The sequence below is a fragment of the Tinamus guttatus genome, unplaced genomic scaffold, assembly GCF_059628265.1.
Source record: "Tinamus guttatus ecotype Peru unplaced genomic scaffold, ASM5962826v1 Tinamus_guttatus_pri_ptg000048l, whole genome shotgun sequence".
Lineage (NCBI taxonomy): Eukaryota > Metazoa > Chordata > Aves > Tinamiformes > Tinamidae > Tinamus > Tinamus guttatus.
Genome location: NW_028288582.1, coordinates 13,961,951 through 13,989,120, shown reverse-complemented (window position 1 = coordinate 13,989,120; position 27,170 = coordinate 13,961,951). Strand labels below are relative to the sequence as shown.

The 27,170-nt window shown below is 41.1% G+C and overlaps 1 protein-coding gene across 5 annotated transcripts in view; it reads right to left on the bottom strand.

Annotated features, from left to right (window-relative positions):
* Positions 1-464: 464 nt before the first annotated feature.
* Positions 465-27,170, bottom strand: part of FOXN3 (forkhead box N3) — a 187,038-nt gene continuing 160,332 nt past the window's right edge. For 2 of the 5 annotated variants that reach the window (XM_088539734.1, XM_088539733.1), the window contains 4 exons: positions 22,952-23,017; positions 12,558-12,666; positions 5,138-5,161; positions 465-2,594 (listed from right to left, as the gene is read on the bottom strand). In XM_088539734.1, the coding sequence (XP_088395860.1) occupies positions 2,045-2,594; positions 5,138-5,161; positions 12,558-12,666; positions 22,952-23,017 (749 nt within the window). In that variant the 3' untranslated portion in view covers positions 465-2,044. The remainder of the gene's footprint in view (positions 2,595-5,137; positions 5,162-12,557; positions 12,667-22,951; positions 23,018-27,170) is intronic. The other 3 variants (XM_088539735.1, XM_088539736.1, XM_088539737.1) reach the window with 3 other exon arrangements.

Genomic DNA, 27,170 nt, shown 5'->3' with positions numbered 1-27,170 from the left:
GGATATTCTAAGTGTAGAAATTTTCATGCCGAATTCATGAATGCAGGTGAGAGAGACTGCACTGCTGACTGCAGAGCCTCCCTCTGCCGGAGGTTGCTCCCATCTCCCAGTCCTTGCCAGCAGGAGAGCAGCCCTGGACCTGCACGGCGCTCCCTGCAGCGCTGCCCTGGCTCCGCTCACCTCAGGAAGGCTCCTCACCAGCTTCATCTTCTCATGGCAAATTAGCAAAGCTATTTTCTCATCTACTTATTCCTGAATCAAATCAGAGTTTTCCTCACTTCACCTCCCGTTATTCTCTTGATTCTGTCATACACACTCACTACTAAATTTGCCCTCAGATTATTGCGTCATGTTACACATGTACAGACGAAGAAAGGACACACTTTTTTTTTTTTAAACAGAAGTAGGGAGAGGGGGGCTGAATGTGCAGACAAGGCAGTATAATTCAACCATCCAAGCCCTACCAGAGCATGAAGATTTTATTTTTTAATATTGCAGAGTAAGTTCCCCAACAGTCAGTGTTTGTCCCTGAAGAAGGTTAAACCTTAAACACCTGCTTCAAAAAAACCCCAACAACAAAAAAAAGAACTAAAACAAAAACAAAACAAAAACAAAACGAAAAAGAAAACAACAACAAAAAAACAACCTCTAAGCCTAAGGGCTTAAAAAGTAGAGGCATAGCCTTTTTCTCTATTTTCTATATTTATATGAAAATAATTCATGCTTCATGCTAAATACATTATTTACCTTACAATAACTTTGTCATCTTTGAATTAGAAAAAAAAAATTGTTTGCTTTTTGTATTCCCCCCTCCCAAAAAGGAAATCCATGCAATGTGGATCAAATTTATTCTGCTGGCTACGCTGGCTGAATCTGGAAATCTGTTGTCATTTTTGCACAGATGAATCCTGACTGACATGAACTGCACACTCATTTCTGAGGGCAGTGTAGGAGCTCTTTTGTTTACTTCTTAATTTTGCTATCCACCAATATGCTTTGTTTCTTCCCTTTTTTTTTTTTAATACATCGTAATACTAATGGCAGGTTATGTAGCATTGTTTTTTTCAGTTAGATCAAGTATTTTTGATCCACAGAAAAAGATTCTGATTTATTTCCTCCCTTAATATTTACTGTAATTTCTTACACTTGATTGCTTTTCACCCAGGCAGATTTAGAAGACATAGCTTGTTTTTCCATATTCTTTTTTTGCACGCAGTGCCAATCTTCAGGCTTATGGCTTTTTAAACATTCTTTTAATTTAATATAGAAGACAGAATTCAGTGATTAACGAGACTACTGGCAGTGTCCCCCACCCCACTTCTTCTCATATGTCACTGACACCCATTGCATACACAGTTCAAATTTCCCCAGGCTGACAGGGATCAGTCTTCACATTAGGAGCCACGTGTAGGACATGAAGCACTAGACGTGCATCGCTGTATGCGCAGTTGCCACCAGTGGCTGTCCAAAGACTTCTATGGCCCCGTGCATCCAAGTGCCACTAGACGGTTCTTGGTTTGGTGCTGGGAAGTACGTCTCCTCCTTCCCCCAGATCTCTTTATTCACATTCACTTATAACCCCATCTAAGGCCATTAAAAAAAATCTTAAGGGCCAGGCCTGAATGATCACTAAATTACGCACATCTCTTCTAGCATAAGAGGGATTTCCGAGTGCCCAATTTTACTCCCATCACATTAATGTTGATGTCACTGCGTATTCAACCATGCATTTTTGACAAGCCGGAGAAAGCAATGGCGATTTTGGCTTTTTTTTGTTTGCTTGTTAACCTTTTGTCTTCAGGTAATGAAAAGCTTTTGTAAATTAGCTGAGTGTCAGTATGAGTTCTATGGCTTCAATCTCCTTTAAAAATAAAAATCTCAAGGGTCCAAAAAAAAAAAAAAAAGAAAAAAAAAGAAAGAAAAACAAATAGAAAAGAAAAAGAAAAGGAAAAAGAAAAAAATGCTGATATTGCCACAAATCATTAGAATTCACCTGACGTGCTGAAACAAAACTTTGTAAGTTCAAACAAATCATTGATTTGTTCTAATTTTTTGTGGTTTCCTTTTGCTCTTTCTGCCCCTTTGCCGTCCGATTGGTGATGTTGTTCAAACAGGACCGAATTCCCGCTAAATGCAGGAGAGATCCTGCTGCTTCTTTCATCTCCTCATCGTCGCTCTCAGGGGGCTTTTCTGTACGTCTCTTTTTAAGAGGCAGTGTGTCACTTGGTACTTTTTTCGCCTTCATTAAATGTTGCCTTTTCTTGTGCTGGGATGCATACCCACTGTCAGCTAAAGAATCCTTGGTCTCCTTCCGGTTTTGCTTTTTGTCCTCCTCTTCTGTTTCGCTATGGCTCTCGTGGCTCTGGAAGCTAACTTCACTGCCCTCGCTGCTGTCTTGGCTACCTTTAGTTGCAAATTCATACTGGTCATCAGCAGAGGAAGAGGAAATGGAGTCACTAGCAGGTGATGTGCTCCGGTGGTTGGAAGATTTGGCACTGCTGTAGTTGTGATCCTCCTTGGGGTCACCGCTGACGACTGGAGAGCCACACGACTGTTCGCTTTCCGTCCGCATCCGGCAGTTTGTTATTCCGTTCCTGCAAAAACAGGTTGAAATAAGTCTTAGAAACTACAGAGATGTATTCCTGCTTAAGCACAAGTGGCAAAACTAACTGACAGATAATTTAAAATAATGCCTCTCCAGGGCAGTTTCAAAGCCCTCTTGCCTACGAACTGGACTCTACACACAAAGCAAACCAAAAGAAACGCGACAGCACAGGAGGCGGGAGCAAGTAGATGTCACAAATCAAAGATGTCTGAGCCGTCCTGATTTACATTTCAACTAAAAGCTTACACTTTATAAAGGTAAAAAACAACAATCACTTACTGTATTTACTAGGTGCTAAATACATTCTAATGACCTGGACATACATTCTCTCCCCTTTTTCACACGAAATGATCCTACCAAAAATAGTATCTTTTTGGGGCACTGTTTTTGTTTCCTCTCTTGAGACCCTTTTGCAGCTCTACTGTTTGAAAGATAGGAAATATTTCACCAGGAACCAGCTTCCACTCTTTCTGGCACTGTGAGTAACTATATATAGCACTAAGGTAGTAATTCAGTCACATTTCTGATTGTTATCAGTGTCTGAAAAATCTTAAAAATAATATCGCCTTAAAACACTAGCTGCCAACAATATATTAAAACAAAGAATTAAAAATAAAAAGTCATTTTTTGCTCTGGAAGCTGCCATTTTCCCTTTTGGTTTTATGGCACTCAGCACTGTGGAACTACTGCAGCATGGTATAATATTTAGAACAGCGTCCCCTTCTGCATTGGAAAATATTGGGAACATTGCCACTGACTTTACAACACAGAATAAAATGCCTGCCAGCCTTTTAAAGGCTGGGTTGTACCTGTGCACTGTTTAATTCCTATTGAGAAGAAAGGAGGGAAGATGCTCAGGACTTGTCATCACTGAATTCTCCCTGGTCCCTGGCCCTGAACCTCTGTCAGGAAAGCAGTGTAAAAGTGTTTAAACTATCTCACAACAAACCACTTGAAAATCTAGTCCTGTCACCTTCTCACTCTCACTATAGTATTTTCATACATTCATGGTAGTGCTGGATTAGGAGCTTTTCCTGAAAGCACACGCTGAACATAGTTATTTCTTAAGAGGAATGGCACAGTGGCAAGTCCAGAGCATTACTGTTCCTTCTGCTTAAATAATGGGAAAGTGCTTTAGGTTTCAGGGAATGGACCTCAGGTCTGGTTGCTTTACAGAAGAAACAGGAGAGTATTATCCATTTCTGAAAGGTAAGGCTGAAAGGTGAAAAATATAAGAGTGGTATATAATTCCACAGGTCCTATCTATCCCAGTGCTCCTGTCTGTAGAGCTCACTAAAATACAAAACTGGGCTTTGAGGATCAGTGTTAAGAAAATGCCAAAAGATAGCAAATTAATAAATAGTTCTAAATGTTCTTATTTACAGTATTTTAAGAGAAATGCATATAATAAAAGACCCAGTTATTAGCAAAGAAAGCCTCCTGCCAATCTCTTTTCTCAATAAAATTATTTTCTGAGATTTTAGGGTAGGTTTATGATCCATAAATTATATAGAGAACCCAGAAGGAGCGCACAAAGCTCCTTCAATTATTAATAACTAAATGCAATGTCATTCATGATTGTGCAGCAAGCCAGCTGCATTTACTCTGTGATGGTTTGCCACTGCAGGGGTTGTCATTAGAGGATGCCAAATGCTTAAAAGAAGAAATCATCCATACTAAACTAGTTGTAAGGTGAATTTATAACCAACTCTTTAAAATCATTCATTACAAGGAAGCATGTGATGCATTTTAAGTGACAGATCCTTCACTTTTAGGCTAAATTTACATTTAAAGATGCTCAAAATTATCATAAATTAGCATAAAATTAAAGTTACTTGATTTTACTAGGCAACTAATAGTCAGGGCAATGTGGCTCAATAAAATCTCATGCTACTAATCTTCTATATAATACCAGCAATAAATTTTTGCTCCAAGGAAACTTATACAGGACAGAATAATAGGTGGGAAGTCAAAAGGGATTCTTACCGACTAGCAAGGCTTCTAATAGACTGGATTTAAATCAAGGTGCCTATTTTCACATTACTAAATCTACTCTGATTTTTCAGCTTGCTCTGAGAGATTATCAGTAAAAGGAAAGCAACAGTTCCAGAGAGCAGAGCAACCATGTGCCAGGAAGACCTGGCTAATTTGCCCCTCTCTTGGGCCTCTACTATTTGCTTTTACATAAAGGGATGATAATTCAGATTCAAAACCTCTGCCCGAGGCTCTTACTCCAGGTCCCACTCCTTTTGAAAAGCACAAAAATTAGAATGAAAGGGGCCAGGGATTATGGAGGTGATGTCCTGAGGGACGTTATGCTGCTGTGGGGTTAGATTCCCACAGGGAGTGACTGCAAAGAGGGAAGACAGCAAAGAACCAGGGAAGTCTATGGAAAGGGGCAAAAAAAAAAAAATATCACTTAAAGCAATGGGAGGAAAAAGGAAAACTTTGAAAGAACAGCATCTATGGTGGAACTGGTCAGGAAATGGGTAACATTTGTATTTCAGAAAACACTTTATGTTTTTCACTTACATTTTGAAAGATTTCCAACCAGTTCTGCTTGGGGAAATAAAAAAAGGAAGAGAAAGCAGGTCAAGGACAGAATTAACAAAGGATATTCACAGAAATGAAAATGAGTTATACAGATGGAGTGCTTTAGGATAGTCAGAAGATCAGAAGTTACGTCCCCAAGAAGCAAATTCATCTCATTTTTATCTTGATAGGCAATACTGCAAACATAAGATGCAAAGAATTCCTTATAACCGATATTAATAGGAGTCAAATAAGCTAATATCTAAACCATTCCTACTGCACACCTGCTTCTGAGACACTTCAGAGCTGCATATTGCTGTTAGATGTTCTTGCACTCGCCAGGACCTGCTTAGTGCAACGTAGCTGGTCCGTGGGCAGAGCACCCCGGGCTTCGGCGGACAGGGCTGGGGCACTCCCATTAGTTAAAGTAATTCCATATTTCTTTTCCATGCATAGTCCAAAACTTTACCCAAGGAGCGTCCAGAAGCAGATATATTCTCTATCTGCCCAAGCACTGGCTCCCTGCTGCAACAAAGGCTGCAGGTGTCTCCAGCACTTCTAACCCTCCTCTCGTGCGCTGCTTTGTTTGCTTGAGAGAGCTGAGCCACCGTTACACAACCAGAACTAGCATGTACAGACTCTTTTAAAAATATTTCAATTTGGCTGCTGCACAACTACCGAAACCTCAAGCCGAGCGGAGATAAGCTTGGCCTTTGGAAGCCCGATGCCTCCCCGTTGCTAATTGATAAGAGCGCGGTTACTAATTCCATCAGGAGACAGATGGAGCCCACAGGAGCCCCATCTCCACTCAGAAATGAAATTATTTCCTTTGCATAGGGTTAGTGGACTTGGCCTTCTAAAGGGCCCTTTCTCAGGATGAGACAAAGCTAAATCTCAAGGACAGATCCATGGCACTTCGTTTTTCCATTGGCTTTCAAAAGTGAAAAGGACTCACACTCCGTCTGCAAAATGACAACTTTTCTGGGAAATCACTTACTGTATTTCAAAACAGAGACAGGATATTCCTTTGATGAACAAAGCAAGCTCATGCAGAGTTTAAATACCACCTTAACTCTCTTCTCCTTCTGGGTGACACATACAGTATGCCTGCAGGTGACAGCTTTGGAGCGCAACTGGAGACACCCCAGGTAAAAGTTACAAAGAAAGCAGTACAGGTGAAGGTGGCTTTGCGGATTCTGGCAGGTTTTAGGCTTGCTATAACTTTTTTTTTTTTTTTTTTTTTTTTTTTTTTTTTTTAAAACCACACAGGTAACGTAACGTCAAAGGGAGAGTTGGAAAAGTCAGAAGTTTCAGCTTTGGGTGGTTGGTGTGTACACCTCCAAGCAGCAGCAGACAGGGTGATGAGCAAGCAAAAGAGAATCAGCAGTGCTCACTTGCTACATGATGAGACTCTACCAGGTAGCACTGAGTAAGGAGTCAACAACAAGCCAGCCACAATCCTACCAGAAGTCCTTGCAAAGATACTTCACAGCATAACTCTATGCAAAGGACCACAGTAAATAGGAGCCATGAACTGCCAACAAAAGAGCACTCTGTCAGCAACAACAGAAAATTTGGAGTTAAGACCAATGCAGCCCTCTTCATTGTGAATAAAAAGAAAAAATTCCATTTCTCCAGTATTTTTGTTCTTTATTTTCCCAGAGTTCCTTCAACTCCTAAGAATAACTCGTCCTGCTTAGTATGGGAGAAAAGGGGAACGCAACGCAACAGTGATACCTGGCATTTGTTAAGCTGATCATACTAGTAATAAACAAGGACATTAAGAAAACATACATGAGAAATTACAAAGGAAAGTATCTACCTGTTCCTTTACCTATGCAAAAATTCATAGATAATGTGAGAATATAATTTTGCTTATGCTTTGGCATCTATGCTACACATTACTTACATCTGGTTTATTTAATCACTGTTTGAATGGCTGATTCAAGGGAAAAAAATAGACAAAAATACAGCTATTGGGAGAAATAAATCCATCACAATGCAAGCTAGGCCTGCAATACAATCTGGTAAATGACCTGTACATTTAAAGTTAAAATAGTAATAAATAACTGTCTCATCTCTTCAAATAAAGTTAGGCGTGAAGTTTATTCTTGTTGCACCCCAAGGAGCAGGAGCTGCAGGAGCACTGGCAGCAGTAATAGTTGAAAAGAGTTCTGGTATTTTAAAATCTGGTCTAAGAATTGTTAATGTTGTATTCGCCATAAACACTGCTAAGGATATTTTGTGAAATATCCTTAAAATAATAAAAAATAAAGGAGGGCATAATTAAGAGGGGATCTTATCAACACGTACAAATACCTGAGGGGAGAATGTAAAGAAGATGGGGCCAGGCTCTTCTCAGTGGTGGCCTGTGACAGAACGAGGGGTAATGGGTACAAGTTGAAACACAGGAAGTTCCATCTCCAGGTGAGGAAGAACTTCACTGTGATGGTGGCAGAGCCCTGGAACAGGCTGCCCAGAGAGGCTGTGGAGTCTCCTTCTCTGGAGATCTTCCAAACCCGCCTGGATGCCACCCTGTGCCACGTGCTCTAGGTGTCCCTGCTGGAGCAGGGGGGTTGGACTAGATGATCTCTAGCGGTCCCTTCCAACCTTAAGCATTCTGTGATTCTGTGATCTTTCACAGACCATCCGGGACAGAATTTCAAGGTCTTTGTCACAAACAGGTGAGGTTCCCTGTGCTGTAAACCGGGCCCAGCCCCATCAGCCTCGCCCCGGCGCAGTTGCCCACGACAGGCAGCGCAGGCTTTGCCTCAGCAGGTAGGCCACGCTGCAAAAGGACAGCGACACAGACACGCTGAGGATCTCTTAAGAAAACTACAAGCGTCGTGGTGAGAGGCTGTGCCCTTCATGCACTGAATTCGTAGTTCAAAGAGCTCTAACAGTGTATCAGTTTCCAAGCTTGTGCTCCCCAAAGGGCTGCTGTAACCTCCTTGATTTGGAACTTGGTTACGTACCACAGAGCTTCCTACACCTTGCCAAGATGCAAACTGGCTCAAGCACCTCCCATTTTTTGTCAAGATGGTGCTTCTGCGAAAGGGGTAGATACAGAAGTCCTCCTACACAGGCCTTTAAAAGATTTTTAATAGATAAAAAGTTTTTAATAGATATACATAGTAAGAGCAAGAGCTCACCTTAAACACACAACCAGCACTTTGCCACCAAAATGCAAGGTACTACTGGCTTTGCTTGCTTTCATTAAGCACCTTTATAAGGCAGCATTTTCTTTTCTATAAACACAGACTATCACTGCATTTGTTTTTATATTCACTCGGGTAACTCTATGGGGATATGGTCTGCCAAAAATATATATGATGGATCTCATGTTACAGACATGCTACATGCTGTGCAGCTTTGAAGCGTTACTTTTCCCTGCTGTCTTCTGCTGGGTCTTAGACTTGTCAGCCACAACATGGAAAATATGGATGGTAAACAAGCTAAGAGTGGTGAGAATAAAGTAAATAAAAAACTACTGTCAAAACACACTCAATTATGCTCTGCTGCGGAGATTTAACACCAGAGGATGATTCTTAAAGTAAAAATAGTGTGGGATGCCTTTTCCATTTGTAGATTAGTTTGGAACAAAAGGACTATTTGTGCTACTTAAGCCAAATGCACTACAACATAATGATGTGCTATTCTTTATTCATGGGAAATGGTGGATTTGTTGCATTTTTTAATACTTTTCAATACTCTTTTTTTTTTTCCAAACTACTTAGTTCCATCATACATTATTTTATACCTAAAAGACGAAGTAATTACACATAATTATACGGGAACAGCAACACGTTGATACCTTCTGCAGGAACAAGAAGATGCTAATACATTGAATATATTGAAAAAGAATAGCACAGTAAACTTTCCAGTTGATGGGAGCTAACAGATCAGAAATCACATATTTCAGTATCTTAGTCCTAATGTTATGATTTTGGCTTCATTTCTAAATAAGAAATCAAACAAAACATTCTATCTAATTAAACCTGTAAATTTAACCCAAGACCAAACTTCCTGTCAACTTCATTTGACAGACTAATGGCAGTCTACACAACTGGATAATATACAGCAAGTTATCTGCATGCAGTCTTCTTGAAATGAAATCTTTCTGCTAAGTGTACAGACTTGCATGTTTCACTTGGCTGCATCCTTCAGCACGACATCAAACTGCAACCCCGTAAGTGCAGACAAAGAACAGCTTAACTAACATGTTAATACTTCAGAGGGGAAATAACAAAACCAAGAGTCTATTAGGACAGTGAAATATGGAGATTGTCATGTCTGCATCCGAATAGTATCTGAATATGCACTAGGGCATTAAAAAAAAAGAGAGAGATAGAGAGAAGTCGTTGGTTTATATAGCCCTAAACTGTGAGGAACTCAAATGATATAACAGAAAGTAGTACTGCATTGGGTAAGACTGCCAGACTGCATCTGTAGCACAGCATTTGGTTTAGTTAACTAAATGACAGGAAAAAAACAAAATGCAGTATAAGAACAGATAGCACAAAGATACAGAAACTGTGCAAACAAGTGTCCAAAAATTTATTCATGTTCTTCTATGTTTTAAGGCAGATCTGTTATAAAAGCAGCAAGAGAGTGGTCATCTCTTGTCTGTCCTGCTTTCTGAGAGTAACTCCAAGGGTTTGGCTGACAATCAGTGAAGAGGCTAAGTACTTTTATGTATAGCTAAGTCTAGGATCCATAGCATTGAATAGACTACATGAAAAAGATAAAAATAAGTTTCACACCTGTGAATACTCCAGGCTATCCTAAAACAAGCTGCTTCAAATACATGGACTTTGACTTGCAAACACCTACAACTTTTGTTTACAATGCACTTTGTGACCATGCCGAGGTTGGACTATCACTGGCAACTGGAATTCCCACACTTTGGGGGAAAACAAAGCTCAATATAACCCAAATTAATGAGCAAATAAACACAAAATGAAACAGACAGCCCTGACAGGAAGGAAGTGCTAGCAGAACCCAAGCACCCTAAAGAAGGACCAATATCTTCTATGTAGGGTAACTAAGAAAAACAGATGTGAGAGGTTTAGTTTATTATACAAGGATCTGTTACCAAGAAAATGTTAGAGTTCTCCTAACCTGAAATATGAAAAACTCATTAAAACCACTTTTATGGCTTTTCCTGAACATATAGGCAGAGCATTTCTAAAAAGGAGGGCTGCATGGGTGCAGCACAAATTCCCCATGATAAGGAGAGATTTTATGGATTCTCATGAAATGCCATGAAAACTCATCAAGATATACCCTATTTCTTGGTGATTATTCCTCTCCCAGAATGGACAGGATTAATGGGGTCTCATTTTTACAAAGATAGACATACCTGGTTTGAAGAGGGCCAAACGATTTTCTAAGAGGTACCTTGCACATATAACCTCCTTCCTAGGGAAATTCTAAATCTTAATATTCCCAAAAGACACAAGATAAAATTGCCTGCTGAACTAGCCCTATTGCAAAGAGTCCGCTAACGACGGATGACCCTCTAACTTCCCAAAATCTTTCACAGTTTTTTAATTCTCCCTGCCTTTTTCAAGAATTAAAAGTGGAGGGGAGGGAATATTGCAGGAGCCCTTAAATACGAGCAGACGTCATGCAAAGTAGGAATGCATCCATAGTGCGCTATTTCTGATACTGCCTAAGGCTGCAGAAGGGAACAAAAAGAATTAGAAATATGTCTGCATTGAACTACTTATAAGTGCTTTTCTCCGAGACAGAGTAAAAAGAACTTAACTACAGAGGGAGAGGAAAAATCCCTAATTTCTCAAATCTACATTAGCTGGTAGCTGGGAAAGATTCTGTTCAACCTACAGGAAGGAAAAAAAAAAAGGTGCTCTAAAAATGCAAAGTTAATTATATACAGCCTTTACAGCATAGCAGTTTTGGGGTGTCCACACAGAAGGATGTTTTTGAGTGGCCAGGAGGGAAAAACAGTTCTCTCTCTCCTCCTTAAGTTATCCCTGGTTATGAAACAGGTGATCTCCTCTAAGAAACAGCCTTGAGTCAGGAACTCAGATAAGCTCACGAGATAGCATTCAGTCCACAATGTATTCACTTTACCTTGAACACCTCATAAAAATACATATAATTAGTGACCCAGTAATGGCCCAGCTCTGCAATCTGCACTGACTGGAGCAGAATACAAACCCTGCCTAGAAGCAAAACAGGAAACTACTGAAGATGGTTGAGCTGCGCAGGGCCCCGGGGCTCCTGGAGGACGACCCTCGGGCTCGCACGCCTTCAGCATGCCAAATACAAATGCAGTTGAAACAGTCGCCTATCAAAGCCCACAGATCTTACAGCAATTAGTGTCTTCCCCTCTGTGCATTTTGAAGTATCAAGGGTATAAGAAGGTCACAGGTTTTCCCTCTCTCTCTTTCCCCATTGACTGGATAGAAAAATTGCATCCAAAGGACTAGACACTGATTCCAAAAAGGAATAAAAATATAAAGGTAGATGGGGAGAAAATCCAAGTAAGTAATAATGAAATAAAGAGTCATCAAGATATCTGACGTCACTGTCCTACACACCCGTACTCAGGTCAGCGTGTGGACCTGGAAGAACCCAGCAAAACAGGGTCACCGTTGACTAAGACGCTTCAAACAGGGATGCCCAGCTGAAACGGTGTTTGCAGATAGTGAGAGCTTTGAAAGCAGGGGCACTGGCAGCACACGACCTGTTGTGTGTTGTGTGTGTGTCTGTTGTGGCTGACTGGAAACAGAGCTACACTTGAGGCAAATCATTCTTCCAACAACAGACCATCACTGCTTTAAATAAAGCAAACGACTGAATCACAGTTCTTGTTACCATCACTAGATGTCTCTTACTGCCCTGCTTTCGGAAAGAGTTGACTGTCTTAAATGTTTTATCCTTGAATGTTTCTCTGTAACCTTGAAATAGAACCTGTAATGAAAGAAACTACCTCACTAAGACCCAAGTTAATAATGACAGCTGTATGTTTAGAGATCTTTCAGAATTAACTTTAAACAACATTACTGGTATTCTTCTTGGTGGTATTTAATCCCAGGGAAAGATTCAGGAAACTGTCTTTACAAGAAACACGTCGGGGCGGGAGGGGAGAGAGATGCCTGAACTTAGGAAAAGAGGTCCCCTAGGCAGGTCTCACCATAACCTACCTGCAGCTTGCTAGTGAAAATTAAACCATGCTTGTAACAAGCCAGAGTGCAACAGACAGATATGACATGACTATGGTGTGAAGAATAAAAATAAGTAAATTTTAGATGGCAGAGCTTTTTTTCATTTAAAATCTCAGAAGCAGCAACAAGCAGCAACAAGTTTCTGTTGACCAAGGCTTGGATATACTTGTACATTCGCTGCAATATATTAGTCTGCTCATAAAAATCCTGGTGGAAGCCACTCTTACCTTACTGCAACAGCCATGCTTCCTATAGGGCTGATTGGCAACGGCCTGGCTCCAGGGAATATTCCTCTACTCAGAACTCGAGCTCCATTTTGTATCACTCCTGGAGGAACTAAAAAACAAAAGGAAGAAAAATCTTTTAAAGAAGTTAGAAAATTGTGTGAGCAAAACATGGAAGTTAAGCTTTTCAGTGAGCTCAGAAAACACCAGAGGCCTGTGTAGCGCACTGCTTACCTGTGACATCTCAGCGTCAGTGAATGCCTGCACTTCTGTGAATACCGTGCCATGCCTGCATAGAGCAGAAAGCCTAACAGCAACCACAGCTATAACACGGTTTGTGGCAGCCACCGCCTGGCCTAGCCGCTGCAGACCAGCCCTCGTGCAGCTGCATCACTTCACCCCTGCACTTGCACCTCTGCCAGGAACGCGGGGACTGGCCCGGCCCCCGCAGCGGCCGCGGGGGCAGCTCCACAGCGCGCGGGCGGCCGCTCTCCCCAGCGCGGCGCTGCCTGTTCTGTCTTCCATATACAGGTATTACACAAACTCATATAAGATAGACACAATCTATGTGGATATATATACACACCTGTGGAACTCTATTTTCAGAGGTGTGTTTAACCAAGTTACAGGTAGATGAGAGCTTTAAATACTCCCACATGGAAACATTAGCATGTACTGAGGGGAGAAAGGCAGCCTTGCAAGCACCTTATTTTCAAGCTGCTGAGCTGCACTTCAACTTCCCATTAATACTACGCCAAGTCCCTTTCCCAGCCACCATCCTGATGCCCACCTTGCTTTTACTCCAGACCACAAAGGCTCGTTCCAAGAAAACAACCTTCTTTCTCCTGCTAGTAAGAAGGCAACTCACCCCTCATCAAATCCTGTCACTGCCTTCCACCCACCCTTCCTTTCGAGGTCTTGTTTTTGCTCCTGGAGAATAGGTCATATATATTTAGGTGCTTAAATGCATCTTCAAATGGCTAAAATTACAGAACCTACTTTATAACAATGAGGGCCAGCCTTCAATGATCAAAATAATTTTAAAATTACTTTCTGCTATTTATACTTTGCTACTTTGTGCAATTTCTCCTCCAGCACTAGATTATGAGAAATCCATGAAGCCTGTCTTGTCTAGGGGACACTGATTATCAGGCTTTCAATGCTTCAATACTTGTTTGTAGACACTGTAAGGGAATGCTCTCTTACTAAGAACGCCAATAAAAATCTGAATTTTTTATAGTATTTGTTTCAACCGCCTGACCTTAAGAAGTCCAAAATACCAGTATCATAAAAGAAAAGTAATTTGCTCAAGGGTATGCCTAACAAAGTGCGCAGATAACAGGCAAATTCAAAGCATCAGATAAAACTACTAAATATTAGAAGATCAATAAAAAGACAAATCCTTTCCAATGGGCATAGCTTTTGCAAAATGTTCAGAAGAGGAATAGATTTTACACTGCAGAACACAGCACAGTCTCTCTATATTTAACCAAGTCCCCTGTAAAGAAACAAACTAAGAGTTTTGACCACGAGAGATCTGAGGACGTCATATTTTCTCTGAAACAAACCGTAGCGTTTTATACCGAAATAAAGCATTTACGTACACATGGACACACGTGTCAGTTAGGTATAGGTGTTGCCTAAAGGATTTGAACAGTTTCAAGACAAACACCGACAACTTGACTGCAAAATGGAGCATAAAGCTCTTTGATTCCCAAGTTTCCTTTGCATGGTTACCTTATTGTCCTGGTCTGTTGGAAAAGTCAGCTGGTGCTAACCTTACCTTTCCTCTTCTCCTAGCTTGTTATGCTTTGGTCTGTTCAGCTTGCCACCATTCAAAGACTTCAAGAGCGTTACTAGTGCCCAAGAAGATCACAGTACTTGGAGCAGAGGCCTCCATAACATATGCCACAGGGTATGCCACAGGGAATACATTTTATATATTAAAATTGTAGATACCACTCAGAATTCCATTATTACTTCAGCTTGCAAAAGCAGAGTTACTGCTAGTAACTTCTCATTTCATTTACTTAAACTCTCTGAATTACCATGCAACAATACCACTGGGTCACTAGTTATGTGGACAGATGAACAGAAAGGTTGCACGCAAGGAGCACTAAAAGATGCAGTGTATTCTTTCAGTAAGCATCTGCAACCCCAAGAAAAAAACAACTCATTGGTAAATGAGTTTCTGCAGCATTCGAAATCCAAAATGAAAAGCAGGATGAAAATAATTCAGTGGTAGAAGTTACTAACTTCCAGCTCATCCACATAACCAATAGGTCACCATAAGACTGACCTCCACTGATCATACACCTCTACTTATAAAACAGCATTTCAAGTGGCATCAGTACCCATCACTTCCCAAATCACAGTAACTAATCCATTTTAATCTACGCCTATATAGGAGCTGCTTATATTTTAAAAAGCCAAACTGCAAGGCTGAAATTACCTTGATGATGTCCCTAGTTTACTGTGGGGTCAGGCTGTGGCACCCAGCAGAGCCCGGCTCCGCGCGGAGCAGGCGGAGGAGAGCGGCCCCCGTTGAGAGCCCACGCGCGGAGGAGCCCGCGCCGTGGGGCAGAGCTCCCCTCTGCCTGAGGCCAGGCTCCTGCCCACGCGAGGGACGTTTACTGCAATGGCCCTTTGGCTGGAAAATGGAAAATCCAGAAGCAGGCTGCAGCTAGTAAATATACATTATAGGAGGCTGCATTTCTCACACAAGGCCAACAGGTTCTCTCTTAATGGTTAAAACCAAACAAGTCTGCAATTCTGCTGCCGTGTGAGCTAAACATGTAGCCAAGTAATACCCTGACTCTCTGATCTTCCAGATAATCCTGGCACCCAGATACTTTCCCTGCCTCAGATTTCTCTGTTTGTGCAGGTTACATGAAGACGGGTACAGATTATCCAAGCGTTAGTCCTTTAGAAAGGCCATAGATTATTTACTGAAAATATGTGGGCTTTTTATTCCAAAAATATATTTATGCCTCACAAGCTTTAATTAAGCTTCAAGATCCCACTTGGAGGTTAGGTATGCACATTTTAGGTAGAAGATTCAAGATTCAAGTTATATCATCAACCAATGTCAATCTGGACTAACACCTCAGAGTCCAGACTCCTGTGTTTCTAATGCTTCTTTAGCCAACAGCAAAGGCAAGTTACGTGGCTCCTGGTTCTTAGACAGAAGTGTGAAATGTAATTTACACCTCTTCTGTGCGAATGACAAGACTTTTATGTCTGAGAAACTCTTCTCAGGACAACAATGCAATAACATCTGTACATCTTTTTGATAAAAGTTTCCTCTTCCACAAAATACATTCTCCAAGAATCTGAAACAACCAAATCATTATTCACCTTTCAGCTTCTATCACTGCTGTCCCTGGACACACGCATTGAACCTGACTCCTCTCTCAGACAGCTTAAACCCAAGAAATATTTTCATTGGAGTAAATAGAGTTAAACTGTATACAGACAGAGCATCTTCCCATAATCTACCGTATTAAAGGAGGAATTATTTTTGGATCTTATGCTACTCTGGGGGAATTCCTTAACCTGAATAGGATTTGATGGAATTTCAAATCTCTAGTGATTGACTACAGAGAGAAGCAACACATCTAACACCAGAAATCAAAACTACATCTCTGAAATCCTCCAAGGAGGAAAATAACCTCCCTGCTTTTTATATTCTGCAGCTAACTTTTACATTACAGTTTAGCAGAGAACAAAGTGAATACAGTAGGGGAGAACACACATAATCTGAACCCATCAAAACACTATGTTCAGGTAGCGTTAAGAAGCTCTGTTAGAAGCGCACAACTCTCCCTACTGCAGTGTTGTCCAGCGGCCAATACTCAGCAGCTGGAGGCACACGATCACTAGGAGGCCGTAAGATCCTTGCCCAGAGGGTGCTGGACTCCTGTAGCACAGTGCATGCTCACACGGGCCTTCGGTGAGCAGAGCACCTCAAACTATGGCTCTTCTTGCATCAGAGCCCTCCACAGGTGATGTCCATAACTGCTTATTCCCAGGTGTGCGGGAGGTGAAGCAAGTTTCCTCATCCAGCTGAGTTACCTCAATCACCTACGTCCTTCACAATGAACAAAACCATTTTAGATAGGATTCTTTGCAGATTTCATTGTCCAATGCACAAAATATTGACTTGGCAACAGAAAATAAAATTGAAGCAGAAAAGCAAGAAGGAATACTCATGGACGGTCATCAGACTTACTGACACCCCAACAACCCACTAAATATGTAAGGTAACTTCTTGGTTAAACCTTGGCACGTGGAAGTTATATGAAATATCAGCACAGAGTGAGATTTATTGTGAATAAGGAAATTAGAAAGGAGTAGCAAATGGACATGTGTTCTTCACGTCATTTGGGAAATAAACATGCACTGTAACTATCTGTCTGGTTCAAGGTAACCAACATTTTGACTAGTGCGGAAGATAGAAGAGTATTTATCAAAAATGCACTTTAAAAGAGTGAAAGAGTAGCTCATGAAGGTATCCTGTAGGAACAGACTGGCTCTCTGCCTCTTCTGTCATCATGTGACAAATGCATTTAAGTTAGGGCTCTTTTCCCAGACCCATCTCTTGTACCGCACAAGAAATCATTATAGACAAGAGATACCAGGTTTCTGCTAATGTCTGTCAGCTTTTGCTTCCCTCTGCCAATTTCTCTTCCATGACGGTGTTGAGCAGAATACTTTGTTTCAGGCTACAAGAACTGAGAATAGGAAATTGCTGATGATGTGCAACTGATGGGGGATCAGAAGTTGCCAAAACCAAATGTTATCTGTCAAAAGTGGAACTTTATTCACTTAAATTCTCTTGCCCCAGGCACAGATTTCATCCCATCTGCCTAATTTCTTCTATTTTACTCCTCAAGGATAATTTTTCAACTTCTTAAATTGTCTGTTCTATAGCCCTTAAAAGCTGCAAACACTGGTTGCATCTTCGAAACTATCTGCCTTAAACAAAAAAATGAGGGGAGGGGAGGCAGAGTTAAGTGCATCCAAATAGCCCTGTAAATCCTCTCTCACTCTTACCTTCTCTAAGCAAGCTCAATTAAAAAAACCCTCAATCTTTAGAGTTACTTTTCATATTAAGCAAAAAATCACAGATAACAACTCTGTGATGCTAGAAATGTACAAGAACATTGCTTATTTGGGGGAAATCATATGTGAAATTTCTTGGTTTACAACATTGAATTAAAATAAACAAAACAAAACCCTAAAGACGTCACCATACAAGCAAAAAAAAAGTCTTCCAATTGAATCAAAATGCCAGGAACAGGTGGCAGAAAGCTGAAGTATTTCAGCATGGCAAGTTTTCCTCCCAAACTCTCTAAGTTTTCTTTCCAACCTCAATCTTTCACTTTAATGACATAAGACTGAAAACTGAAAATAAAAAAAAAGTTGAGGATGTCATTCCCGCCCCAAAAAAGCAACTGAAAAAGATGCTACTAAAGCATCTTTTTACCAATTTCCATTTTGACTTAACATTATTACAAAAAGTAGCTTTATGAAATATTTCACTATCAATCAACTCCCATTTTCAGCTCTCAAGTATTACGCTGGAGCCTTCCTAATCAGCTCTAATAAGTAATTTGTTTACAAGTGGTACAAACAGAAGCGTGCAGTTATCGGGTTTCACACACAATAAAAATGTAGTGAGATAGCAGCATTTTCTTTTTGACCTTACTTGCAGGAATTCTGTCTGTTTTTATGGCAATTTTATATCTCCATTCTTGTAAATATGTCTCCTATTTACACAGTCCACTTCCTTTAGCTTAAAAAGTAAATTGCACAGGGGTATGATTTTAGAAATACAGAGTTGTAGTAACAGTAGAGCTCTCTCAGGACTTTCTTCTGTTCCCACAAAATTTAAAATATATCAGATGTATCTGTTCTGGATTATACATGCCTTGAGACAAGGATTAATAACAATTTCCAGAAAAGAATAGGGAAATTGATCTCACCCTTGAAAAGCCTGTTTTTAAAGAAGTACCCAGCAGTGTATTCTCAGATCTCCCCAAACATCTTTACCACAGCATTTCAGTCTCCCACATAAAAACTCCTCTTGCAAATGATCCCAAAGGATATGTCCAGCTGCTTAGGTAAGTGGTAATGTGAAAGGAAGATAACTTTTCAGAGCTGAGAAGGTCCTCCTAGGGTTTTCTGGATCCCACCCAACCCTTTTCTTCAAATAATGTTTGTAGTATTAAACTTCCACTTGAACAACCTACTTACATTCATGTGCAATTTCAAAATTATATAGCAACGGGCAAAGAACTACTCACGAATTCAAAGCTAAGTCTGAGCGCGCTGACTCAGGAACTGCTTGAATTAAAAGGATTTTCAGTGTCACCCTTGGCCACAGCGCCGTTTCACCAGCAAGAGCACCAGCAACAACCCCCACGCGCTCCCTCCTCACCGGCCCTTCCGCACAGCAAATCCTTTCAAGTACGAAGGATCTCGCCAGTTAAAAAGGCAGTGCTACTTCGTATGGGCAGTATGACCTTCTTATCATCTTCCAATAATTGAAAATCTTAACATTTTTATACAAAATAATCCATAGGCTTCCATAAGTTAGTGGTCTAAAGTTCCAAATCGAGCTTAAACATTTATTCACTATCTCATTTTCCTTTTCTATCCTGTGAACCGGATTCCCATCAGAGAAAAAGGACACAGAAATTTGACATAACTTGCTCAAGATGGCCCAGCCAGTATGCAACCCACCCATCAAAATACAATTCTCAATACAAGCCACATATTTTGGAATGAATATTCATGTACTGGCTACTACTAATTTCCAGAGTATTCACACCTTGTGGTAGCTGCCGCTACAGAAAACATTTTTTTAAGCAGAATTAAACCATACAAAACTCAATGAAAGTAGTAACAAACACAAAGTGAAATAAATAAAGTATTAAAGCTACGTTTCTAAATGCCTTTTTGTAGCATATCACAATCCAGGCTTCATTCTTGTTGTCAGCTGTATTGTACATTTCTACAGAGTCCTGCACAGAACAGGCTATTTTGAACTTCTGCCTTTAACTACAATTTAAAATATTTAGCCTGTGACACTAGCACAAAGTGTCAATATTTCAGAAATTGATTTCTGATGTCAACAATCCAACTAGAATAGCATTATTTTCAACCTTTTAGCACCGACGTCAACTCAGTTTCATGAGTCTACAAAGTAAATCCTCCACAAACACAAATTAATCCAAGTAATGGTGCTTTACTATTCTATTTTCCATGTTTTTGCATGAAAATTAAAGCTCAGTGTGACTGGGGATAAGTGGTAAGAACAATTTGTGCAGGCTCAGACACCATTTCCTGATTTCATATAAAAGCAATAGCTGATTTTAAAATTTATGTGTGGCTAATTTCTGGTGTTTGACACATGAACATGGGGTTACAAATGATCATTTAAAGAGGTAAAGTTCATTAACCAATTGGTCAGGAAAAAAAGCAATAGTTTACTCTCTGGATTTTCTAACCCTACTAAGTTGAGAATCCTTTCTGAGCAGCTATATTAAAAGAGCAAGTTTTAATAAAACTTGAATGATGTCTGTAGCTCACTGTAGGATAAAGATGCTTTAGCATCCACATTGCCTAGATGAGTATGGATTTTTACCCTGTTGGAAAGGCAGCTTTTAATCCAAGAAGATGCCTTGCAAATAAAAACCCAACATCTGTAACGGTCCACGCATGCAGGAATTCATAATCTGCTTTGGCAACATCCGTGTTTCACAACGATCTTTAAACGTTTTTTGGGAAAGGCAAAAGCCTTAATGGACTGGAGTTCTGAATTTCCTGACTGGACGTGTTGTTATTCTGTGACATCAGGCTCAGGTTCTGCCTTCATCTGCCCAACTCTGCTGTCAAGGCAACGGCCACACTTGCAGTCAAACAGATTCAGACAGCAAAAGGGCATTTTCAGCCAGTCATTGACACTTGTGGTCAAACTGGCAAGTTTTGCTTACAAAAGAAGGGGCAATTTGTGGGTCTGATGGCTTTAGCACGTGCTTGACACTATATCACCATCTGATACTATGGAGAGAAACGCAAATCTTCACAAGATCAAATAGTATCAGCATATTTACTTGGACGATGATTTACAGCTTGATTTACAGACCACTGCAGTCAGCGGCAGAGCACACAATGAATGAATTGTGTTTCCGTAAGATGCTCAGGATCACTATAGTTTTTTTCTAGCTCCTTTACCTTTTATTTGACAACGAATTTTGAAACTTATTTTTCATGTAGTTGTTTCTTAACGTGCAGTAGTAATTAATTTCCTCTAAGTTCTCTAAGAGTTTCCTAACATGCTAGAAAAGCTAGAGCCTGTTACAATACACAGGATGAGCTGTTTTACTTCCTCAAAAATCTATCGCACACAGATAAAAATATTTCTCCTTTGATATTTCAAGGAACAAGGAGAACAAGAGTAACATTTCTGCTGTCTCTTCCTTGTTCCAGTCAATTCTGTTGAATACTTGGAAGGTTTCATGAACTTCTGAGTAGACCCCACATTTCAGTTTAAAGGTCCAGAGGAAGGTCCCATTACTTGCTGACATCAAGGAGGCAGCAATGTGAATGAAGGAGCAATCCTTCTGCTTCATCTCCCTCCAGTCTCTTTTGACATCCTGACAAAATAACCCTCCGGGAAGGCAGCATGGGCGGAGGGACAAGCCACACTTAAAAAGTTAGAATTTCTCTCCTTAAAATGATCTCTAGAAAATAAAATAGCAATAAGCTATTTACCCTTCCACAGCTTTGCTCTCTATGAAATGCAAATGCCCAAGTCCTCAAATCACTTCCACACAAACAGCTGCACTGCTGGAAATATGCACGGCTGACAAAAATCTGTAGTATGGGGTTAGTATATGCAGCTTACTACGCAGCTCCTACGCAGCTCCTACTGCTCCTTACTATGCAGCTCTTACTAGCTGCATCCTTCTCCTGCTCTCCAATTTCCCCAGGAGTTTGGATAATTTTGAGTTTTCTCCATCCTTTTCTGTGAATATACTTCTTTGTTTCTTCTTCCTGGTCACATATCCCCTCTGCCTTTTACCACTGCACTTTTGTTCTACCCCAGCTTCTTTTCTTTGCCCTACAAATCTTAACTTCTCTAAATTTCCGCTGCTCTAAAAATCTTTTTTTTTTTTAGTTCCTACCAACCCCACCTTCTTCCCCCAGTAAAATTTGTCTTTTCTTCCTCCCTGCACATAGTTGAATTCCTCCCCCTGTTACTGCACTCAATTGCTGACCAATTGCTCCAGCAGGCGGAGGAGGCTACGGCCACTCTCCCTGGGGAAGAGGCAGCTTCATGGAGCATCTTTGCCATCGGAGGGTCTCGACAGATGCTCTCCGGTGGGGTCACAAAGCAGCCGGAAAATAGCTCTCCCCAGCTGCACGGGAAATGCTTTGATTGTAATCGACTCTTCTCCCCAGGCAGAGTATCAAAGCGCGAATCAAGGCTTCGCTCAGGACACGGATCTGGTTGCATGAGCCAGAACAATAGCAGAGATGCTAGGACAGGCTCCATAGTGGCTTCTATTTTAACTTCTGCCTTTATTTGTTTCGGGCTGCCTGTCACTTGGCATTACTACCATGCTTGCTGACCAGTGATGTGTTTGTTTTCTTGCACTCCGTGCTTTTGTGTGGCTGCATCCCTTTATGAATTCCTCTAATGCCTTCACTGTAAGCTCTCTGGGGCAGGATGATCCTTTCACTGTTTGCACAGCCCAGTATGGTGGGGGCAAATGCCTCTTAAGTGCTCTGCTATTATGCAGCATTCAAACCTCAGGTCTGGTCGCAGAACAAGAAGGATCCTCCTGGCAGGAAGTCAGACTTCTCCTTAGTGCCCGGAGCCTGCCTAGCGCCTGGAACTGGATAGAGCAAAACAGCGAAATGGGCAGGATGTGTGCAAGGAGGGAGCTGAAACAGTGCCCAAGCGAATGGAAAGTATCCAGATGGCTGCGGTAACTCACACGATGGGAGTCAAATCAAAACAAAACGAAAACAAAACCATATGCCATGTACCCTTCACTCTCCTGCTCTCTTTCTCTCTCTGGCTGTTGCCTCGGGTCTTCCTATCAGTACGGATAATTGTACGTTACTCAGCTAAATGTACGTCATGAATAACAATAACCTCTCTTTAGCATTAGAGATTATGGATTACTATTATTCATGTAACAATGAATGTAACACGAACCACAAAATTATACTTCATGTAAGGGTCAAGTAAGTATAAGGCTCTACAAGGGAAGTTATATTTCTTTATTTAATCCTTTTTATCTGGTACACTGTATATTTAGAAAAGAGAATATTAACTTTACATGTCTATGTTGCTATATGCTATAGAAATATCTACTCACAACCTGCTTGTATCTCAGGGGGAGTATTCAAAAGCATCATGGCAGTGGCAGCATCAATGTCAGGATCTGGAAAAATCAACCAATAAATAGATTATTTACAACTGGGCTAATCTTTTTGCCCCCCTTGCTAAACTATAGATTCTATCGAATCTCTACAGCGTAGAGGTATAAAGAAGTCATTATTCAGAGGGTTCTTTAATCACACTTCGGATCTTCCCCCAAACCTGAACATGATCCCAATATTTCTGCTAAGTACAGCAAACTAATGAATATGTCACTAAACTGTACTCGTGTTTGCCCTGTGAGCTTCCCAAATTTGCTATTTAATTCTGCTAAAGAGTATTTAGATTTCATAACAATCTGTGAAAGCAGATGCAACATCACAACTCAGAATCAACACACTGAGATGAGGTAAGACCGAGTGGGAAAGCATAGAGAGCATCTGCACACAAAAGATGACGCTTGGTCATTTGCCTTCATTGATAAGGATTTTGAGGATGTTTAAGAATGTGTTGGAAGCAAAACCGCTACCACTGAGGGAAAGCCTCGAAGCTTGTGTTTCACAGGAGCACTGACTTATTTGCATCCTCAGCCACTGCCACTTTACTCGAGCAAAACCCCTCAGCCAGCTGCTGCTGTTCTTAAATGGTTTTTGGACTCCATCACGAGCAGTCCGTTGACAGATGGCGAGTCACACTGACAGAACAAAATATGATCCTTTTATAACTGTATTCCCGGGTTCCCCCCACAGCAGCGCGCTGCCATGGCAACGGGGGCAGCCATGACAACAGTAAACAACCCGCCAGGCCCCTGAATGCCTCAAAGGAACATCTGCCCCCGGAGCGGAGCGCGCGCGGACCGGCCACGCGGCGCAGGCCCTGCAGCGCCAAGGAAATGGAGGGCGCCCCGCCACGCGATGTGACGCCACGCCGTGCGATGTGACGCCACGCCACGCCACGCCACGCCACGCCACGCCACGCGACACGACGGAGGCCCTTGCGAAACCGCGGGCCTCACCTGCCGTCCGCGCGGCCCAGCCGGCCCGCGGGCATGGGCCTTCGCCTGGCTTTTAGGCTGCCGCCTCAGCTTGTCGCATTTCTGCTAAATTACATGCCTCAAAATTCAATTTACTGCTAATAGCTTCATGGCAATTTATTTTGGCGATTATGCGAGAAAATTATTTTTCACTGTTTAAAAAAAAAATTACACTTTTAGATCTTTGAATCTATTTCCAGGAGAGTAATGTGATGCGGTACAAAGCACTACAACTTATTAGCAATATATATGATGTAGAGAGAAGATATTTAGTTTATGCTTAAGCAAAATATAAACTGACTTGACCCTTAAAGACTTTTCTTTCAGTTTTTACATCTCTACTATCTTTCTGTAAATAGCTGTAGACATATTTCTAATGCGACTAACCTTTTACTTAATTGCTGAAATAGGAAATAAAGCAACAGCAGAACAAGCGCAAAGCTGGAGTCAGAGCGCAGGAGGTAACCATCTGATAAAAGGTGCATGTACTGAAAAGCTGCCGGTAGACATCGGTAGCTGGAAAAGGGTCTTTTCCGGCTCAGGTTCACTCTCAACTCTGAAGACGCACCAAAAGCATAACAGCTACTGAAAGTGCCATTTCCAAAGAGCTGAACTTCTGAATGCGTGAATTTTGCAGGACTGGACCCAAACACCACAAAGCAAACACTTCCCTTCAGCCAAACTGAAAGCATGTATCTACATTATAATGCATCTATGCTAAAACACTAAAGAAAAACCAAAGAAGCTCAAGAAAATAAAGCCAAGAAAAACCAGAATCACCCCAGCTACTTTGTGCCATAAAAAAAAAAAAAAAGGGAAGTTGAATTTACTGTATCATAATTCATATGGCCAACTTCGGGATTTGGTTGCAGGTTGTTCCTAAAATTTTATTTCTTGTTTCACTTTCCTTAAAGTCCCACCGCTAGGCAACATTTTGTTAATTATGCTATTGAAAAAACAGATAGACACAACACTCTCTGCTAACTTTGTCTTTTGCTTGTCCAACAAACTCTGTGTTTTGGGATGATATAGGTGCAACCAGTTTATCTTGAAAGGGGTGTTCTTAGTCTCTGGATCAGTCATGGTACAACTGTGTTTTTGTAATGACTTCATGCCACTAAGATGGGCTGTCTACAACATGTGCGACTGCATTTACAGCAGTTGTTATCCAAAGCACAACCATGATTGAAGTATGTCCACACCTGCCATACTGTCTGGCTTGGTATACATCCGTGTATTCTCAAGGAAACTGGGTAGCCATCATCCCACTGGGCTTCTGCAGGGGAAAGGGGGCGTGGGGACGGGCACCCGGAGGGTATCGGCAGGATACAGCACAACGCACCCCCGAGCATGCTGCAGAGAGAAGAAAAAGGAGGGACCGGCTGAACAAGACAAGGCCCCAGCGACACGAGGGCATGAGAACTTGCTCAAAGACACTGCCTGTGTGGCGGCTGAGGCCGAAGATAAGGGATGAGGTCGATCATGGCACTCAAGAGACCGTACCAAGAGCTGAAGTACTAATGCTAGAGGGAGAACTGCAAGGCAAGTTTGCTCTGTTCATTCTTGGTCATGGTCTGAAGGTGCTGAGTCCTAGGAGACATCACAAAGGGCAGCCATGAGGCGCTGCACCAAAGACGGACAAACGAAGGGTACCTTTTCATGAAGGGGTGCTTCCTGCCTAGACCCTTAGCATCTGACAGTGCCCACGTTCTCCTGGCCTCATTTCCAGCAGCCATGGATGACCTCGAGCTGCAGCCTTGGCAGCACGGCAGGAGGACACACTTCTACCTGCTTGTCTGTCTGTTGAAACTCAGGAACGTCATAAGCGAGATCTCTATTCCTACCTGAAGCGATTGCGATCTACCCAGAGGCTTCCAAAGTTATTAATAGAAGGCAGTTAGACTGTGGAAAATGATTGCAGAAACATCCTTTCCTAGGAGACCAAGCTAAAAATGTCTACATTCAAAGTTTTGGGATGTAGAAAATTAATAAAAATTTAAATTGATACATTTTGGTTTCTTTTTGTTGCTTGAAAAAAGAACTGTCGAGATGACTGCATACGCAATCTGTACTTTCATGTTTTGCAAGTAAGTAGTAGTAGAGGCCTAACTGCCAATTAAAAAGACAGTAAGGAACAAAGAAGATGAAGGGAAATATTGTGCATTTTGTGAGAAAAGAGTACATCAAAGTCTTAAATGAGTAAAAAAAAAAAAAGTTTCAGAAGCCACATCTCTCCTTAACACACACTCGCTGTCTATATAACCAATGCTTCACCCTGCAATGTGAAGTACTTGGTGCCCCATCCACCAAGTGCCCTTTATGGGGTATTGGAAAGGACCTAAAAGAGAGCATATGCAATCACATGGACTCAGAAAAATGCATGAAGAGAAACATCCTAAAGGGATTCAAAGTCAACATGCAGCAGGAATACTAACGCAGCTCTAGTACACCCACCAGCATTCAAGAGCAAAACTTGCTTTAAAGAAGAGAACTACAACACTCAAATCTCGTGGCAACTTTGAAGTGTTTTAGGTACAATACTCCTACATTTTAAGATTCAAGACTCTACTTCAGCAAGGTGTTCAAAAGTGAATACCAAACCTGAAAGCAGTAACTAGACTAAGCACTACAGATTAGAACGTGTTCTGCACAGACATGTTGTGCAGTGGTGAAGTAACAGGGATGAAACCTTTTGGCGTGAGATTATATGCAAATATTAAGCAACACAGGTTAACCCTCAAGTAGTAGATAGTTTATTCTAGAAGTTGTAAAAAATTTATAACTAAATAAAGTCCCTGAGAATGCTGGCTGCGACCTCTGTCCATTTATGATGTTTGCAAGCTCTGATTTTAGTTAATTTCAAAGAGAGAGGAAGTGTTCTACAATCCTTAACATTGGTTCTTTATTTTGGTATTTTAATTCCAAACTCTGATTTCATTTGATCTCACTGAATGCTTCACTTCTCACTGAACGCGAGAGTGTATTTTTACAGTTATAATATATGTTTTTTAAGAAAATAGAAGTTGAAACAGCTCAAAGCAACTATGGCATGAAACTTCAAGCACAGATGCCTAGAGAGAGGCACTTAAATGCATATTTAGGTACTACTAAAATGTTATTGCCAAATGACGTAAAAAATACAGTTAGTAAATAAGCTGCACCATCTGTATACCACAATCATTGG